Below are 19,154 nucleotides of genomic sequence, written 5' to 3' on the forward strand. Positions count from 1 at the left end.
TGACCATGTCTACATGCCTAAATGCATTGAGTTGCTGCCACGTGATTGGCTGATTAGATATTTGCATTAACAAGCAGTTGAACAGGTGTGCCTAATAAAGTGGCCGGTGAGTGTATATTTATAATTACATCACTTGGTTTTGGGTTTTGTTATGCTATTCTAAAAAAAAGAAAATGTATGCACATTAAAAATAATAATATAATTACAGGTGCTGTGGCTAATAGCAACTGCTAAATTAATGTAATGGCATGGATATGGAATGGGATGATGAAAGATACCTGCACGCTGTATTAAATTATACATCCTGATAAAAAAATAAAAATAAAAAAACCTTCCTGATATACACACACACACATAGGTATGTTCCCTTACATTGCTGAGTCTCTGTATGCCTGGCTCAGCACTGCAGGTGGAACTGATTTGAGGGCTTGATTGTCTGATGATGCACACCTGTGTCTACCTAATAGCCAAGTGAATAAAGCCTGAAGACACTTCAGTTTGAGGGAGTTTTTAGAGATTCTGTTTGCTTCCTTATATTTTTACAATTTGCAGCTACCTTGTTTTGTTTACATTTTGTGTTGGTATCTTTCTGTTGTAGGATGCAGGTGGTCAGGCAATTTATTTTCTTTCTTGTTTCAACACCTTTTTAGATAGTTAGGTCAGATTAGGAAGGACATTTGCAGGAAGACTCACTCCTTTTGCTTTTCCCTGGTAGCAAGGTTTAGTACTGTCCTTTCTTTTAGCTAAGGAGTAGCCTAGCGCTATAGAAAATAATGTTTTGAATAAATAATTACTAATTACTAAGTAATAAGTACATACTTGCAGTATGTTTATAGTTAATCACATCGCATTTATATCTTAATTGTAGAGGGGGGAACTAAACTAATTCTATATTGTATTAAGTCGCTTGCTATCAAATAAAAAATAAAATAAAATAAATAAAAAAAATAAAAAAAATTAAAAGATGTGTAGCTCATTAACTTAATCTTCAAAAGATTTCAGAAACTGCTTTCTACACTCCATTATAGTGAGTACAAAGTTTCGATGATAGATTATTGCTGTCTCCCGTTCATTCGTAAATTCGTCTTCCTTGTGCATTGTATGTCTGGATAATGTAGTCTCTAGGCAATAGACGCTTCGAAAAAGTATATCGGACTTCATTTTCAGAAATACAAGTCCCATATTGCTCAGCGGTTTTTCCACCGCCAGCGTTTGTATCATACTCGCCACTTTAGCAAGTGAGCGTACCGTGGGCTGAATGTGAGTTTCAATATAATACTGACGACTTCATTATATGCTAGTTTAACCATTCTCTCTTGCGTTTATTTGTGTGCAAGCCATGCGATTGTCGGAGTCGAAAGAGGCTTGGTAGTTTTACCTATGTTTTCCATCTATATTTCCTTCGGAGGCAACTTTACCCAGCAAAATGATTAATTCTACTGTATTGTACATTTCCCTTAACGTTAGCTGATTATGGGTATTTTCTTTCGAATAATCTAATAACCACGGCAGCCACGCGTGGAAAAGATAAACCAAATACTGCCAATACAAACGTTGTCTATTGTACATATGTCGATAGTTTCAGATCTCCTCACCCGGAGGCCTTTTCTGTTTGATTACATCAAGGACTCGACCACAGAACTAATTAGCCAACATGCTACTTTAACGTGACATGGCACATTTCAGCAGTTTCAGAACAATTCGATAGTTATAGGTATGCATGCGTACCCATGTGTCAAACGACACGGCCTAAATGCCGGGTTTAGAAGCTAGAAAATCAAACGGTAACGTTAATATACAGTAAGACAAGCGAGTCTGTTATGGACCGATAACTAGCTAGCTTGTACTGTTGGGTTTGCTAAATTAAGGCACACGTGCGACGTGGCACAACTAAATACTAGTATCTTGGCACTTAGTAGCTGGCTAGTAACGTTATAGCATAGTTACCCAAAAATCCCTGATTTTTGAAAAGCGGATTAGCTACCAGATTTCCGCTAAAACGTGGACAATGTTTTCACAGAACCTGTCAATTTGTTAGCTAGCGAACGAAATGCATGGGTCACGTTTAGCAATGATCAAGTGTGTTCTCAAAGTTGTGTTATCCTGTATGTGGATGGGTGTGGGAATGCATGTCATGTAGTTATTCTAGCTAAACTTTTGTATTCCACCTTTCTTCAGACTGGGCTTGACTTGCCCTGACATTGGCACGAGGACACTGCTTTTACATCCTATGGATCACTGAGCGAGGAACCGATGGCTCCACCGCGGCTCACCGGTGCACTCCGCTCCTTCTCAAATGTCAGCAAGCAGGACTATACAGAGGACATCTACGATTTGAAGGCGAGTCTAGCCAGTTACTTTCAAAAGCGAAGCCGTCATTGCTGGTCATATTGTAAGAACTATTTGAATAAGGGCCGGAGTCCCACTACACACACGCGCGCGCACGCATGCATACCTTGCCAGTTATGGGAGTCAGCTAATTGGACCATGTCTATATTCCAACCCGTATGAAAAGGTAAAATGTAGAAACTCTATATTTAAACATACAAAAACCACTTCACGTGAGTTATTATTCCCGTTACTGTGCTTACTGTACGGTGCTCTCCAGCTACAACCCGTTGATTGGTACAATATGGTTACCATGACCTGCATCGCAGCCAGGTGACAACCTGCAATAATAATAAGTGGCAAATCTAATTGTTTTTGCCAGGCCATAGGAGACCAAAATGAACACTGATATACACTGTTCCTCGTGAAACCTCTCCAACCTTTTGTGCATAATCTCCATTTATAATATGTACTTTGCTTTCTTCCTGGTGTTCTGTATTGGTTTTAACTGCTTTTTGAACCAACTGGCCATGCACTCATGGATTCCATATGTTTTGTTCAGATCCAGCCAGTGTAACAACAGTTACCAGGGCGTCAACCAAAAACTCATTACAGTTTTTCTGTGTTAGGAGAATGCAAATGCCCAAAGTTCAACATCAGAATTCAATGAAGTATTACATTTTGGTGTGAATATGATGCGTAAGTCTTCTGGCTATTTAGTGACCCCAGACGGATTACAGTTATGGAAAGGATCCTAGGACCAATTAATTGTAGCCAAATTTGAAATGCTTAAGAGAAATAAGAAACACTTTCAAATGGATAACAGTATGGAGCTGTACAAACAGAACATACATTTCTTTTTAATGTTCTGTATGAAATTCAGAGGTTATTCAGATGATTTTAGTGTAGCCAATCGAACAAGAACAAGTTCTTTCCTTGAAAGAACGTGAAACATTATCATTCACAAGGCTCTTCTGACTCTTGCAGACCACCACATCTATATTGCTGGAGTAGTTTCATAAAATAGGCTAAATATTGATCAGTTCTTTGACTTGCCATAGAGTTTAATTGCTGGTTCGTGGGGTCAGATTTTGATGGCTGGTAGCAACACATTTGTTCGGGTGCGTTCTGTTTCCCTGCACTTGGATGCCTTTCAGAATGTGTTGTTACCCATGAAACACCTCCTATCCTTTTCCATAGGCCACAGGAAGGTCTGACAGTTTAGAACGTAGGCTGCATTTCATCCCTTCGTCATATTTCTAGTAAAACCTTTTTTCAGCTCCACCAGGAACTTATTTTTTCCTCATTATTTCTATTTTCTACATCGTCAGATTGAATATTATGCTGAGTTTTTCCCTCTTTTGGTGGGAAACCATAGTAACGCCACTTGGTGATAGTATTTGTTCTATACGTTGTCATGGTTACATGTTAAAATAAATAAACCAGCATCCGCACTGAAAACAGATGCACTTTGCAATACATTTATGGCAAAAATGAGATGTGCCGGGGGAAAAACATGCAAATGGTTTGGCATAAGCCCTCTTCAGAGTGTGTCCACCAGGTGTATCTGGATGTTAAAATTGTTTTGCCCTCTGTCTTTCATTTTGTCAATAAATGTATCCCAATTTACATCTGTTATGGGTGCAGACCAAATAATATTTTGAAATGTTTGGCAATACACACATTTTTTTTTAACCAGTTTGGTTTACTTTCTTTTCAACGGCTCTGTCTGTAGGATGGCAGTGCAGTATAATTTGTAAGGAACAGGGCTTGTAACCTAAAAGTTGTATTTCCGTTCTCGGGTAGGACCCTGCCATTGTGCCTTTCAGTAAGGTACTTAAAGCGCTTCAGTGTATATCCAGCTGTATAAACTGATACTGTGTAAAAATGTAAAACGTGTAAGGCTCAATGGCAATAATGTAGTGTAACAGACAAGCAAGTCCTGTTTTATTACGTTATGCTGGAATTCAGTTTTTCAACTACAACACTGACTATAAATAAGTTATTTTCATGAGCTGTTGTAAAGGACATTTTTGTTGAGCAAAAGGTCCGAAGATGTGTCCTGTTGGCAAAGAAGTGACATACGACCGGTTATCTTGGCTTTATTTAGTCTGTTCCTTTTTAAAAAAATGCAGAATGTGTCCTTTGCTCTGGTGGTTTGTGGTGTTGGATCATATAATTAGCATGATTTTGAAACCACATTTATGGTTACATATTGATTGTTTGTTTTTCATTTTATTTAAAGTGAGAGAACTGTGACTTTTGTATCATGGAAATTCAAATAGTGTCCAGACTGGTCCGCTCATGCTGCTGCTCTGGCGATCATATCGCCACATTTGGTGATCCCGGGCCATTCCTATCACCAAACCCTGCGGTGTTATCGTATGCTGGCAAACAACGTGATCATTTGCTTATATTCATTGATTTGCTGTGGGATTAGAGACATTGATGACCAAGTTACAAAAGTCTGTACTTCAAAGCTCCCATAAATGACACTGTAAATGCTCAAACAGCGTACACTGTATTACACTGTATTGTTAATGGGGAAAAAATGCAAGGTGATTACCTCAGCGTACAATTTTGTCGCCCACATTTGTGTAACTTGGTGTTCACTGAAGTTATTCAGGTTAATTTATCGCATATTGCTCACAGCAGTTGTTTTCCAACCCTCTGGTAATAAGTCCAGCTCAATATAATAAGTCCTAACTATAAATAAATATGGCTATCCTTGAAGTCAGGCAGCCATTTGATCTTGGATTTCTCTTCCTGAAACACTGGCATGTTTGATACAGGATTCTGCAGCATCTAATAAAATGCATGCATGTTTCAACCTTTTTCAGTATTTAAGGCACTGCAGATGTGCCCACCCACTGCCAGCCCCCCAATCTCACTATTTCATTGCAATACACAATATTATCATCAGCCAATCAGCAGTTCTGGGGGCGGGCTTAAGTTGGATGTTGTTATAGGTTTCCGTTAAGTGATTACATCAATATCATTGCATAATTTATTTGCTGAACTTTCCCAAGGGTAAACCGGCAACATTAAACATGTACAGTACGTCTAAAGCTAACTCATTTCATTCAGATGAAATATTATCCGAGTAGAGCCTTCGATATGAAGTTCCCTGCTCAGTTGTACACTCTAGGGTTCCACAAGGGATTTCGACATGTGACTCATGGGCCCATAGTGTATTCCTTTTTACTGCTGCACCATATGCTTCCAATAAATAAGAGTGCAGTTGTGGCTCTTGGATAGGTTGTAGGATTGTAGATTTGATTCAGAAGCTTAATGCACGGGTTAACAGCAATGTGTGATTTATACCAATAATAAGAATATATCTTTATAGATTAAAATACGAATGTGCATAGAAGGGCAACAAATGCGTTTCATGCCCTCAAACAGATAATTTTCATAGAGCTGTAAAACACTCCACCTCTTTAGTCTCAGACCTGAGAGGTCATTTGAAGTGCTAAGCGATGATAAAAAACTTGAAAAGGGATTCATTTGGTTGACTTAAGAAGCTGTTTAAATTTAAATGGGAAATTAGCTGAAAATAGTATTTCACAGCGATACAGGGGAGCATCTCTTCACGCAGCGCTGTTGGAGCACGCCGAGCCGAGCTCCCAGAATTTGCAGTAGTGTCACAGACTGCGGGGTCTATCAGGAGCCAGCCGGAGTGATGGATTCGCTCTAGATTACAGGCAATATGATGAACCGAGATGGGCTGACTGGCCCGTTCTCATTACTAAACTTTCTTATATTATGCTCTTAATGCGGGATGCTACCCTGGCCAAGGGCGTCTGAAGCAGATAAATAATGAAGCGTAATGTGCAGCAGGGAATGGGTGGAGACAAATAAGATAGAGTAAGAGTTTCTGCCTTGAACTGGGGTGTCAGTTTTTCACTTAAGAGTGCAATTGTGCTTCGCTCTCACCGAACATTGTTAAAAAAAAAAAAGTTCAAGTGACCGGGAGGGAGAAAGAGCTTGGCGAGGCCGAGCCCACTTTATTTTTTATTTTATTTATCTCATTCGCCCTGTTACTGCTACAATGAGGTCAGGCCTGTTTCCCGATATAAAGCCAACGCTCAATTTCTCTCCAGAGGTCCTCTCCTTCCTCAACCTTGACAGTGCTCTCATAAATCACGCGTGCATACATTTCAGTCCCACGTCCTGATGCCCAAGCCCGAGCTGTCCTTTCCCTCCCTCCTTCCCCCCTTCCCTCCCTCCTTCCCTTCGTTGTTCAGTTGAGTCTGCTCCACTTCCTGGGCTCGGACTCTGATGCGATTCAGTCCGGATTCGTTTGGGCTGCGGCCAACTTTCAGAGGAAGTTTTGGGAATTTTGTTATTTCATTACTTTTACTGTTCCATTGAGAACCCCCAACACCACCCATACCAGGAGTTTAACGCTCTTCGAGATTGACCGGGTTTATGTTAAAACAAGAAAGAAAGTTAGTTCGAAATGCTTATTGCATTTTATTAAAATATCGATGTAACTGTTCTCTGTTTGGCCTGCTCACACCTCTACTACTACTGTCTAGTGTTATTCCTTTCACAGGTAAGTAATGGGAATGCATAAGTGCATCTCTTCCCCCAACCTCTCGAGCACTCTCCTTGCCTCTTTTCAGGTTTGTCAAAATCTTGCAGTCAGCTCCTTTGTGCTTCGCAGTCACTGAGCTGGGAAATGGAGACGAGCAGAGAAAAAAAGATTCTCCTGTCCCGTGTGTGTGTGTGTAAGAGAGAGTGTGTGAGAGGGAAAGCAACTTCAATTCCGCACCCCTTTGTAAGGGTTTCGCATTCTGCTTCTTGTCATGCTAAACTTTGCCTGGGGGGTGACATTTCGCTTAGAAAAACTACAGATTCAGAAACCTGAGATCAGTGTTGTGGAGCATTGAACCTCCAGTAATCAATTTAACACAGAGGGGGTTTTTGTTTCTCTGAATCAAGTATTTGATGATTCAGTAAATTTAAAAAAGTGCCTTACATTCTGGTGTCTGTGGAACACTGAAATTTGGCCTTGTGATGCTGTACAAGATTCTGTCTCTGTCTGTCTGCCTGTCTGTCTCTCTGACTGACTGACTGTGATGAGTCTGCAACTTGTCCAGGGTGTTCCTGCTTCTCACCCACTGCATGCTGGGATAGACGTCAGCTCCCCCCATGACCCTGACCAGGAATAAGTGGTTTATAAAATGGGTGGGTGGATGGATGGATGGATTTATTCATTTATTATCATCGTTTTAAAAAAATCTCTTTCTTATTGCAGTCCAAGCGGTTGAAGAGGCAAGAGCAGCTTTCCAAAGATGGCCTGACATGGCAGAAGATCACACAGTTTTTCAGCCAGCACTTGGAGAAAGGACAGCAACATGCTGCTCAGGAGGAACTGAAGAAGATCCTGCAGGCAGCCAGGCAGATTGGTAATGGACCCGATTCCCACCGATGCAAACAGAACACACCCGCGATGCCCGCTGGCTTGGAGATGAACGGCTCACAGCTCCGCTTGCATGCTCAGCTTTTAAGTTGGGGCTCACAGTTTTGAAACTCGTTCTAGCAATCTTTAAAAAAATAAAATAAAATAATAAAACGAGCTGCTGATATTAGCACGTTCACAATAAAGAGAAGAAACCCCCACATAACAGACAATTTAGCTGTAAAATGGCCTTCATTTTAGTCGCTCAGTTCTGACTGTCAAAGCGTGCCTGAAGGTGGAACCCTGGGCTGTTTCCATGGAAATGGAATTATGTATTTGTGCAGGTGTCGGGGCTAGCTTGGAGGTCTGCCACTCTTACACGGAGCTGAAAGCTGAAGTTGGCCACAGCAGCGGTTTGTCTCACAGCAGCGGTGCTTATTTGAATATCCCACCCCCCCAAGTAATTGGTTATGGGTAATTGACTCATCCTTCTGTTGGTTTTTTTTGGAGGAAACCCGGGTCTATCCACCCCCTGGCCTTTCCTGGCCTTTTTGAGCAGAAGGTGGTCGCACGGCGCGAAGCTGCCTGAGGTCTCGCTGGCTTCGCGTCGGATTTTCGGATATTAATATCTACTGTGTGGGCGCTAAGCCTCGGTTTAAGGCTGTCCGCAGCACTGACCAGTCCCCCCGGACCGCCTGGAAATTCATTTAGTGTTTTTTTACTGCGTCACGTCCGTTAATGTGCCTGTGATTCTGGAGACGTTCCGGAGGTTTCCCCGGTGCTTGGTCCCTGCTCCAGGAGGCATTGGGAGCGAATTCATACCGATGGAGTCCGCTAGCAGCTTTCCATGCAAGCAAGCTGTTTCACTCAGTGGCAGCGCGAGCCTGGTTATGGCTTGCAGGGGAAGAGTAAGCGCGTAATGGTGGATCGCTGCGTCAGGCGCTTTGTTGTGTCGTGTACATGCAGATAGAGGATGTCTTGCTCTGAATCAGAGATGCTGTAGCCGTAAAATGACTCGTTTTGTAACTTTGCCCGATGGGTGATTACACGGCGTGTGTTCCCAGCGCTGGCGGGTGTGTGCGGACGCCGTGGCCTGGTTTCTTTTTTTGTCCGTCCCGTGCTGGGTGTTCTGGGGGTTCCGTTCCAGCGCGGGGTGGCCTCGTTGTGCTGAGAGGCCTGTTGGTCTGGGGCAGTGGGTCAGCTGCCTCGGAGGCGGGAAGCGAACCTTGCTCCTCACTCCCGGACGTGACTACGAAGGCGCTTCGTTTGGTCGGAGCACGCATCATTAGAGACGTCTCGCCGGGCGTCAGATTACCGGCGTCGCCAGCACCTGCCGGCGAGGCGCCCGGCCGCCCCGACGCGCCGAGTAATCGGGTTTGGCGTGATCCTCCAGTCCCCCCGCTCTATTGCCAGCACACCGCAGGCTTTGATGGGTTTCATTTTGCTTAGCATAGTGGGACGTGTGTGTGTGTGTTTGAGTGTGTGTATCTGCTTATGTATGTGTGTGCGTGTGTTTATGTATGAGTGTGTGTGTGTGTGTGTGTGTGTTTATGTATGTGTGTGCGTGTGCGTGTATCTGTATGTACGTGTGTGTGTGTGTGTCTGCACGTACGTGTGTGTGTGTGTGCGTGCGCATGTGTCTGTACATACGTGTGTGTGTCTGCACGTGTGTGTGTGTGTGCGCGTCTGTACATACGCGTGTGTGTGTCTGTACATACGCGTGTGTGTCTGTACGTACGAGTGTGTGTGTCTGTACGTACGAGTGTGTGTGTGTGTGTCTGTACGTCTGTGTCTCTGTACGTACGTCTGTGTGTGTGTGTCTGTATGTACGTCTGTGTCTGCGTACGTCTGTGTGTGTCTGTACGTACGTCTGTATGTGTGTTTCTGTACGTACGAGTGTGTGTGTTCCTGTACGTACGTGTGTGTGTCTGTACGTACGTCTGTGCGTGACGCACCCCACCCTGCGTGTGGTAAAGGCTAGCAGCGTGAGGGGGATTGTAGCATGGCGGGATTCTGGTCCGCGTGCGTGATCTCAGCGCTTCCCGCTGAATATCAGAGGGCCCCGGCGTGCGGACGGAGCCGTATCCCCGCGCCGCACACACCAGAGAGGCCGCCGGTGAGAAGACGGGCGTCCCCTCCTCCCTGTCAGTTGTTAAACGCAGACGCCGATCAATAGCAGGGTTCCCCTGGCCCGACATCTGCAAAATGAGAAATATGATAAAAATACATTCAGCTGCTCCTTACCACAGAACTGGCTCGCCAAGTCTCTCAAAAGATTGTTTTATAACGTAATGTATAAAAATCTTTGAGGAAATACAGAGCAAGTGAAGATGAACAAGGGTTGGATTGGCAGTCCCAGTGGAGAGCCGTTTGTGCCGTGTCAGATTTTACCGGGAGCGGCTGAGCGGTGGCGTCTGCTCTGCGCAGTCGGCCGCTTCCGTGGAAACGCGGGACGGCTCCAGCGGCCTTGCGCTCCCTGGCGAACGACGCTGCGCTCGGACTCTAAACCGCGAAGGGGAAAAAAGAGGAATAACTGGAGTGTGCATCAGGCTGATGGAGTGCTGTTCCCCTCCCGTTGGTTTCTCAACGAGTGTTCCCTTTCCCCGGCGTCGCCGAGACCGCCATTAACGTGCCGTCCTCGGAAACGCGCCGTCTGACTGATTTTTTTTTTTTCCGCCACCCTCTTTCCGTCGGATCCGCCAAAGCGGCGGCTTCAATTTAAAAGCAATGAGATGTATCAGAATGAACCATCATGCCCCAACAAAGGGAGAGCGCCCGAGACAAGCGGGCGACACGGAGAGAGCGCTTCAGCCCGTTTTAATTGGTTTAAATCCTTTTCATCTGTTTCTGCTCTTTCCTCTACTTATCCCCCGTCTTTGACATTTTTTTCCACTAATTGGACAATTAGCCCTGAGTCTCATTATTGCGCCGCGTCAGAACTGCAATTGGATGAAATATTCCCTAAACGAGCTACAGAGGGAACGCTTTTTTTTTGTCTTTAAAAAAAAAAAAGGAAAGTTTCGCTCCGCGACCTCCCGTCTCTGTCCGGCTGACGAGCGCGGGCCGCTTTGGCGATGGGCGGTGAGGTCAGAGGTGGGGAACTGAAGCGCGCTCCTCGTAGAGGAGGAGAAACAGCCCCGGGCCGACCCCACGGGGAGGCTTAAAGTACCCAGCTCTGAGTCACGTATATGCGCTGTGTGTGTAAAGCGTCAGTTCTTCACAGCCTCTTTAGAAGTGCAGTTGGAAACTTGCTGGGACTGGGTTTATTGCCAGTACAAGTTCTGTTAATGGTCAAACTCCTGCTTGTGTTTCCTGTCATTGAAAGAAAAGTATAGGATTATATGGGGGAAATGGTAATGATAAATGTTTGCCAATGTTAATGTGGCGTTTTAATGCGGTGCCCTGTTCTCTCTCGGTTTTGCATACCGTGTCCTTGTTTGTGCCCATAGCCCCTTTGTGTGGCTGTCATTAAAGGTGACACAGTAATAACGGTGGAGCGAGGCTCTGTTAGCCCAACAGCGGCGGGCGCTAGCATTTTGTCCAGTTCGCCTCTTCCACACACCAGGAAAAGACAGCGTTTCACTGCCTTGCAATACTACCAGAGACAGCTGGGCTTAATTGTGAGGAGTGTCCAGTGCCCCGGCCTGGCTGGTTACCACGGCGCGCCCCTTCCAGAGCGAGCCGCCTTGGGGCCCCATGATTTGAGGCGATGCGGCATCCGCGGGGTTTATATCACGCGGGCGCTGATGGCAAAATTACATGTCACAAACCGTAGCAGAGCCCCCTCCCCCCCTTCTCCTTTAGTTAGCAGTGTTTCACCGCCGCGCGCTCTCCTAGCGATCACAGAGCAGGCATTTCCATTAGTGCATGTCAAGTTTTCGATAGCGGCTTCCTGCGGCCTCTTAAATCTCGGCGAGCTCGGGGGAGCCGAGCGTTTTCTCCACATGCAGTATTTATCTGTGCTGTTGACTCCCCGAAACGCGCATCCTGTGAGACGGAGCTTAACGCCGCGCTGTCTGCTGCTCTCTCCCCCTCTCTCTCCCGCCAGTCGGCACGGAGTTCGGTCAGGAGGCGGTGGAGAGCGCCGCCGTCTTCCTGTTCAGGACCTTCTACGGCACGGACCAGGTGGGCCACGAGGAGACGCGCGCCATCAAGCACATGTTCGGGCCCTTCCCGTCGACGGCGGCCGACGCCTCCTGCGCCGCCGTGGGCCGCCTGGTCTCGCTGATGGACGAGACGCTGGTGGAGGCCTTCGTCAGGGCGGAGACGGCGCCCCGCATCGCCGACCGCGCCTCCTTCGGCCGGAACATCGCCTTCTCCTTCGACAGCTACGCGCTGGACTACCAGGAGACCCCGCCCTGGGGCGAGGACGACGGCCGGCCCGGCCAAAGCTTCAGCCTGGACTTCCACAAGTTCCTCAACAACCAGCAGGAGGGGCGGGGCAGAGAGGGCCAGAACAGCGCCCCCGGCAGGCCGGCGCAGGGAAGCGGGAACGGCGACGCGGCCCTGCTCAGGCGGGAGGTGGAGCAGTACCTGTCCGGCGGGAACATGGACTCCTCGAACGCCGAGGATCTGTGCACCTCTCTGTTCGAGATGCTGGCGTCCCAAAAGACAGACGACGAGCTCCAAAACGAGGTGAGGTCCGCTGCTCTGGGATTCCTTCGTAAACTTTTTTTCTTTTTGTTGTGTCAGAAAAACCTGGAGACTTGATTGTACTCCATATTAGTGCGTATTTGAAAGTTTTGTCATCTGTTACATTGATGTTCATTGAGAAGGAATGGTTGGATCGTTTTTCCCACAGTTCCTTCTACAAAGCAAGGGGCCTCGTTCAAGAGGTCTTAGTGTCAGAGGAATTGTGGGAGAAAATGAAATGATTTATTCTGTCTTAAGGAATGTCAACGTGAAACATCACAAATCTCTCTCAATTACAGACTAATATGAAGTACAATCAGTCATTCTGTTTGATGCTGTTTCAGAACTGCGGATTGAAAGTAATGAACTCAAAGGAAAGCCTCAAACAGAATTACTGATTGTACCTCGTATTAGTTTGTAATCGAGAGATTTGTGATCTTTCACGCTGATGTTCCTTACAGACAGCATACTTTTCCCCCATAATGCCTTGCTTCTTCCTCAACAAATAAATTGACAGAAGAAGGTTGTTTGGAAGGGGTTTGGCCTATCAGGTGAGCCGCTGTGTAATTTAGAAATCAAGTCTTGTACTGATAGTACTGTACAACATGGCTCCATGACCTGACCCACCTGCCCTGGAGCAGGTTTGGTCTGTGCTTGTGTGTCATGGTAGAATGTTGACTAGCATTGCGTTTCCCTGCGATATCGTGACCGTGACCTTTGGTGAAAACAGAGCGCAGCGCTGTATAATTCATACCCTTCCGTCATACCCAGACTGCGGGTCCACAATATCGGCTTCTCGGTAGGATCGCCAGATCGCCAAAACTCCGCTTTCAGTTGGACAAATTGGCGCGGTCTGCTCTGTGCTCTTCTTGGTAGCTTAACAGCACAAACATTTTTCTCAGTTTTTGACACTTCAAAATAACCTTCTTATTCCAGAAAATAAGCAGTTCTAGTTCAAAATTTTTTTTTTTCAGTCCAAATCATGATACAGTGTTAGATCTGGTCTGTAAGTAACCGGAGTGCTAGGTAAAATTCAAATAGGAAAATGGCGAGCGTTGTCGGGCTGAATAGCCTGTTCTCGTCATTACGCTACGTTGTGTTACGACGTGACGTGATGTCTCTGCGAGTACCTGGGACACTCGTTTCCTGTCATCAGTCGGCCGGTTTCGTGCCCGCCCGGCAGTTCCACTCGAAAGCGGAAAGCGAACGTGGCGGCGAGCCCGGCTGCCAAGTCGCCGGCGGAAGCGGGCAGATCTCCCGCCCGATATGCACAGGTACTTAATCCCAGTCCCGCTCTCGCCGGGCTCCCAACAGCAAGGTCGTCGCGCGTCTTAATTAGTATAATTTATAAAGCACTGACTGTTCCCTCTCTCCTGTTATTTCAGTGCCATAAAAGTGCTCGGGGAATGGGAAAAATAACCGTTAAAGCCGCAGAAGGCTCTGCTTTCGGTGTAAAGATTGCAGCTGTCTGTTATTTTCGGCTCCCGCCCCTGCCAACACCCCCCCCCCCCCCCCCCACCCAACCCCACGGCCCCCACCCCAACCCCCTGGGCTTATTCTTGGCATCCAGCCACCTGGATGTGCAGCCACACGCGGTGTCTGTCCCCCCAACGTCAAGATTCCACTTGAGATACAGTGAGAGGTCCCCTCTGATTGGTTCCCTGCGTTGCCCTCCCGCGGCGACCGCGCGGGGCGTTCGTGTTGCGGTCGCCGCGGTGCTCTTTGAGTCCAGATGGTCCGACGGGTCTCCGTCTCTCAGGTGCTCCGACATCTGCGTTTCTCTGACCCTTCCTGGCCCTCGTTATCTGTCTCCCCACACTAGAGGATTATTATCATCATCATTTTTATCATTGTTATCATCATCATCATCAGCAGCAGCAGCAGCATCACCACCATCATTAGCATCTGCATTGAAATCATCGTCGTCATAATCACAGGCATCAGTTATGTACTGTATCATTTACGTTTCTTACCATCGGAAATGCAGCGGTTTACCTAGGTGATAGAAGGCAGCATTTGACACATGAATGACCTTGTGTGTATAAAGTCAGACATAACATTACTCTGCGTGTATGCTGTAAAAAAAATGTTTTGTCTGTGGGTTGTCACGTTGCAAGTCTTCTCTCTAACCTGTCTGCCTGCCTTTCTATTCCTGCCCTTCCTCGCTCCCTCCCTCCCTCCCTCCCTCCCTCTCTCTCTCTCTCCCCTGCCCCCTTCCTCCTGCTGTACAGAGCGGGAATTGTAGTACCTGAGATACAGTGTGTTTTAATGTTCTTCACGTACTTGGCATTTGGAAGCAAACTCTCCCACTGACATCCTTAGATGTAGGCTGCCCTTTTTGTGTGCTGCCTGCTACAGGATTCTTCCCGCGTGAGACTCCAAAGTCAACACCGAAGTTTAAAGGTGCTCTGCGTCTCTGACATCTCTGCCATTAAGCTTGACAAAAACGGGGGGAAAAAAAACAAATGATCATTTTAATATTTCAGACTTTGTACTCCAGTTTTGATGACATTTGCTGTGATATCAAATGTCCACTGTAATTTTTCGAATGCCCTAGAGAGAGAGAGGGAGAGGGGGAGAGGAGGAGGGAGAGGGAGAGGGAGTGGAGGGTGAATTAACACAGACACATTAGGAAAAAAATGTGTAAATGAATGTAATTTTAAATCATTTAGAAGCGTTTTGCCAAAAGGGGAATTTTCTCCCGAGACACTTGTTCAAAGCAGCAAAAAACAAAAACGGTGTATGTGAATAATTTGCGGCAATAATTCACAATACGATACGCACCACCTCCCGCCTGTTACAGCACCATTTGTTTGCCAATAAGCCTTTTTGTATTGTTTAATCAATATTGGGTATATTAATGCAGCAATAATGCGAGGGTCCCCCTCGATACAAGCGGGGAGTTTATCGATGTAATCAAACGGTGCGTGTGGCCAGGTTTTTTGATTAAAAAAAGAATAATAGTAATAACTGCTCCGAGGTGGTGCGTTATGGCCAGCCCTGATGAAGCCTTATCCTGTCAGGCTCTTTACCTTGCAGCTGACTGACCGGGTTTTAAAAGTTTACGTTTATTTCTCTGCACAATCATTGCTCGTCTGGCTGTTTTGCTGCAGGTCAGTGACTGGGGCTGCGCTTTCATTGACAAAATGTCATATTTTGCTGTGCTGATCCGCCGGCCCGATCCGGTCCTGGGTTATACGCCGTTTCCGTGCCCTGATATATCGCCCAAACCCAGAGGCAGTGACTAATCCTGATGTGAAAGCCTTGGAGTCTTGGAGGCAGGCCCAGGGATAGCTTCCCTCGCCTCAGAGCTGTGTGTGGTAAGAGTTATGCTCTCAGAGCTTTGTGGGGTACAGTAAGAGTCATGCTCACTCAGAGCTGTGTGTGGTACAGTAAGAGTCGTGCTCACTCAGAGCTGTGTGTGGTACAGTAAGAGTCATGCTGACTGAGCTGTGTGTGGTACAGTAAGAGTCATGCTGACTCTGAGCTGTGTGTGGTACAGTAAGAGTCCTGCTCACTCAGAGCTGTGTGTGGTACAGTAAGAGTCCTGCTCACTCAGAGCTGTGTGTGGTACAGTAAGAGTCATTCTCATTGAGAGCTGTGTGTGGTACAGTAAGAGTCCTGCTGACTCTGAGCTGTGTGTGGTACAGTAACAGTCATGCTCACTGAGCTGTGTGTGGTACAGTAAGAGTCGTGCTGACTCTGAGCTGTGTGTGGTACAGTAAGAGTCATGCTGACTCTGAGCTGTGTGTGGTACAGTAAGAGTCATTCTCATTGAGAGCTGTGTGTGGTACAGTAAGAGTCCTGCTGACTCTGAGCTGTGTGTGGTACAGTAAGAGTCATGCTCACTGAGCTGTGTGTGGTACAGTAAGAGTCCTGCTGACTCTGAGCTGTGTGTGGTACAGTAAGAGTCATGCTGACTCTGAGCTGTGTGTGGTACAGTAAGAGTCATGCTGACTCTGAGCTGTGTGGGGTACAGTAAGAGTCATGCTGACTCTGAGCTGTGTGGGGTACAGTAAGAGTCATGCTGACTCTGAGCTGTGTGTGGTACAGTAAGAGTCATGCTGACTCTGAGCTGTGTGTGGTACAGTAAGAGTCCTGCTCACTCAGAGCTGTGTGTGGTACAGTAAGAGGCCTGCTCACTCAGAGCTGTGTGTGGTACAGTAAGAGTCATTCTCATTGAGAGCTGTGTGTGGTACAGTAAGAGTCCTGCTGACTCTGAGCTGTGTGTGGTACAGTAAGAGTCATGCTCACTGAGCTGTGTGTGGTACAGTAAGAGTCGTGCTGACTCTGAGCTGTGTGTGGTACAGTAAGAGTCATGCTGACTCTGAGCTGTGTGTGGTACAGTAAGAGTCATTCTCATTGAGAGCTGTGTGTGGTACAGTAAGAGTCCTGCTGACTCTGAGCTGTGTGTGGTACAGTAAGAGTCATGCTCACTGAGCTGTGTGTGGTACAGTAAGAGTCGTGCTGACTCTGAGCTGTGTGTGGTACAGTAAGAGTCATGCTGACTCTGAGCTGTGTGTGGTACAGTAAGAGTCATGCTGACTCTGAGCTGTGTGGGGTACAGTAAGAGTCATGCTGACTCTGAGCTGTGTGGGGTACAGTAAGAGTCATGCTGACTCTGAGCTGTGTGTGGTACAGTAAGAGTCATGCTGACTCTGAGCTGTGTGTGGTACAGTAAGAGTCATGCTCACTCAGAGCTGTGTGTGGTACAGTAAGAGTCCTGCTCACTCAGAGCTGTGTGTGGTACAGTAAGAGTCGTGCTCACTCAGAGCTGTGTGTGGTACAGTAAGAGTCGTGCTCACTCAGAGCTGTGTGGGGTACAGTAAGAGTCGTGCTCACTCAGAGCTGTGTGGTAAGAGTCATGCTGATCACACACGTTATTTAAAATGGATTGAGCGAAAAGTCCAGGGCACAGAGGACCATGGTGGCAAGCACACTACCCTGGGAGGAAGAAAATGGTTCTTTCTTGTGCTGGAGTTTGGCTCCACTTATGAATTAGTGACGGGGATAAATAAAGTCCTTGGAGGTCCGCAGGGTCCTTCAGTCGTCCGGGCTGGAAACCCTGTTTCCCCTCTCAGCCTCCTTAGCAGAGGAGAGGAGATTCAGCCGTAGAGCTGACTCAGAGGAAAACCAATTCAGTGACTGCAGAGCGCTGTCGAAAAACCAAAATGCAGAAAGTAAAGAGAAACCTGAACTTAAACACAAAGGAAAACACAAAGACATGAAAATAGAGCGGCCACCACAGGAGAGAAATGGCAGCGAGCGGCAAGATTGGAAGACGAGCTGACATCATCAAAGTGCGCCTGTTGCCCCCCCTACCAACCCCCGCTCTGCACACTTCGGTAACTTCTGGGATCTGTGGGGAGCACTGAACAAAAGAGCAAAACTGTTCTCTGAACGCAGTGCGGTGCTTTTTTTAAAATGGAAAACGGGAAAAAATAATAATTGTCTTTCCATCACCCACTGAACCTGTCCCCATAACTGTGGTTTGTCAGTGGCTGCCACACTTAAATTTTCATATTTAATGAGATAAAAGCTAGATTCTCTTAGGATTGTGGATTTTAATGAGATTCAAGCTGCATAAAAATACAGGCAATTAAGGGATTCCTGTCTCTCCCACCCCCTTGCGCGCGCACACACACACACACACACAAAAAAAAAATACCTCAGACTAACTTGTTCAGCTCTGCATTTTGAATTTTAACAAGGTAGTACACTAAGTACACTCAGTAGCACTTAATTACAGACACCCGGGAGAGAGCCCATGCAGTGCGGTATGTTAATGCCCGACAAAATATTCCCCTGGAAGACGCTTGGAGAGCCCCGGCTCTGGGGAGGAGCCCGATTGATCATCGCTGGCGAGCACGCCCGGCGCGAGCGAGCGCACGCGCGCCGCGAGGTGAGGTCCCCAGCGCTCTCCAGGCGGGGTGTTGCTTTAACGACGCGCGCTTCCTCTCCGCGCCGTCCGCCGATTGCGCGCCTTCGCTCAGGGGTGGGGTGCAGTTTTAATGACGTGGGGAGCGTTAACGATGGCCGCCTCGGTTTCGGCGCGGGGCGTTGTTTTAAAGGGGCGCGCCTCCGCTCCGGCGCGGGGGTACGTCGAATTAATGGTATGCTTTTTTTTTTTTTTTTTTTTTTTTTTTTTTTTTTTTGGTACCCTTCTTTGTGTTAGCTTAGGGTTTGCGTTAATGATGCCCGACATGCTTTATATATTTCTGGTGTTTGAATTACTGGAAACTTCTTTCCAGTGCTCAGTGTCAATTAATTGATGGCCATTTTCTTATGAGTGTTTTTTTTAACACTTTTTTTTTAACCAAAATCTTTTCTTTTGAATGAAACTTTCTTTTCTTCTGCCTCTCTTTCTAATGAAGCTTACCTTGGTTTCAGCTCGGGTGTTGCTTTAATGACACATGCCATAATCTCCAAGCTGGGTATTATCTGAATAATGTCTTCAGCAGCAGCTGAAGTGGGCGTTAACTTGGGCGCTCACACCTTCATTCCTGCAGGAATGTTTTAGAGATCCTATGGACTGCAGCTTCAGCCCCCCCCCCACCCCCCCGCTCCTCTGCGGATTATGGAATACAGCCCCCCTGTTAAGAACAACGTCGTCTTTCCCCCTCAGACGTCTTTTCCCCTGCACTGTCACGGCCAATTAGAATCAACGGCAACAATGAAAAAACGAACTCCTTCCCGTAGTCAACGTCTCCTTCAGAAAAGTTATTGTTTCAGGAGATGCGACTAATTACAGGTCAGGAGACAGGCTGAATGCTTATCCTAAAACGCA

General features: G+C 46.7%; 1 protein-coding gene across 1 annotated transcript in view; it reads left to right on the forward strand.

Moving 5' to 3' along the window:
* The first annotated feature begins 736 nt into the window (after positions 1-736).
* Positions 737-19,154, forward strand: part of ascc3 (activating signal cointegrator 1 complex subunit 3) — a 236,487-nt gene continuing 218,069 nt past the window's right edge. The window contains exons 1-4 of the mRNA XM_064344119.1: positions 737-1,027; positions 2,179-2,340; positions 7,592-7,742; positions 11,784-12,370. Coding sequence (XP_064200189.1) covers positions 2,254-2,340; positions 7,592-7,742; positions 11,784-12,370 — 825 coding nt within the window. The 5' untranslated portion in view covers positions 737-1,027; positions 2,179-2,253. The remainder of the gene's footprint in view (positions 1,028-2,178; positions 2,341-7,591; positions 7,743-11,783; positions 12,371-19,154) is intronic.

This window comes from Anguilla rostrata, chromosome 1 (assembly GCF_018555375.3).
Source record: "Anguilla rostrata isolate EN2019 chromosome 1, ASM1855537v3, whole genome shotgun sequence".
Classification (NCBI taxonomy): domain Eukaryota; kingdom Metazoa; phylum Chordata; class Actinopteri; order Anguilliformes; family Anguillidae; genus Anguilla; species Anguilla rostrata.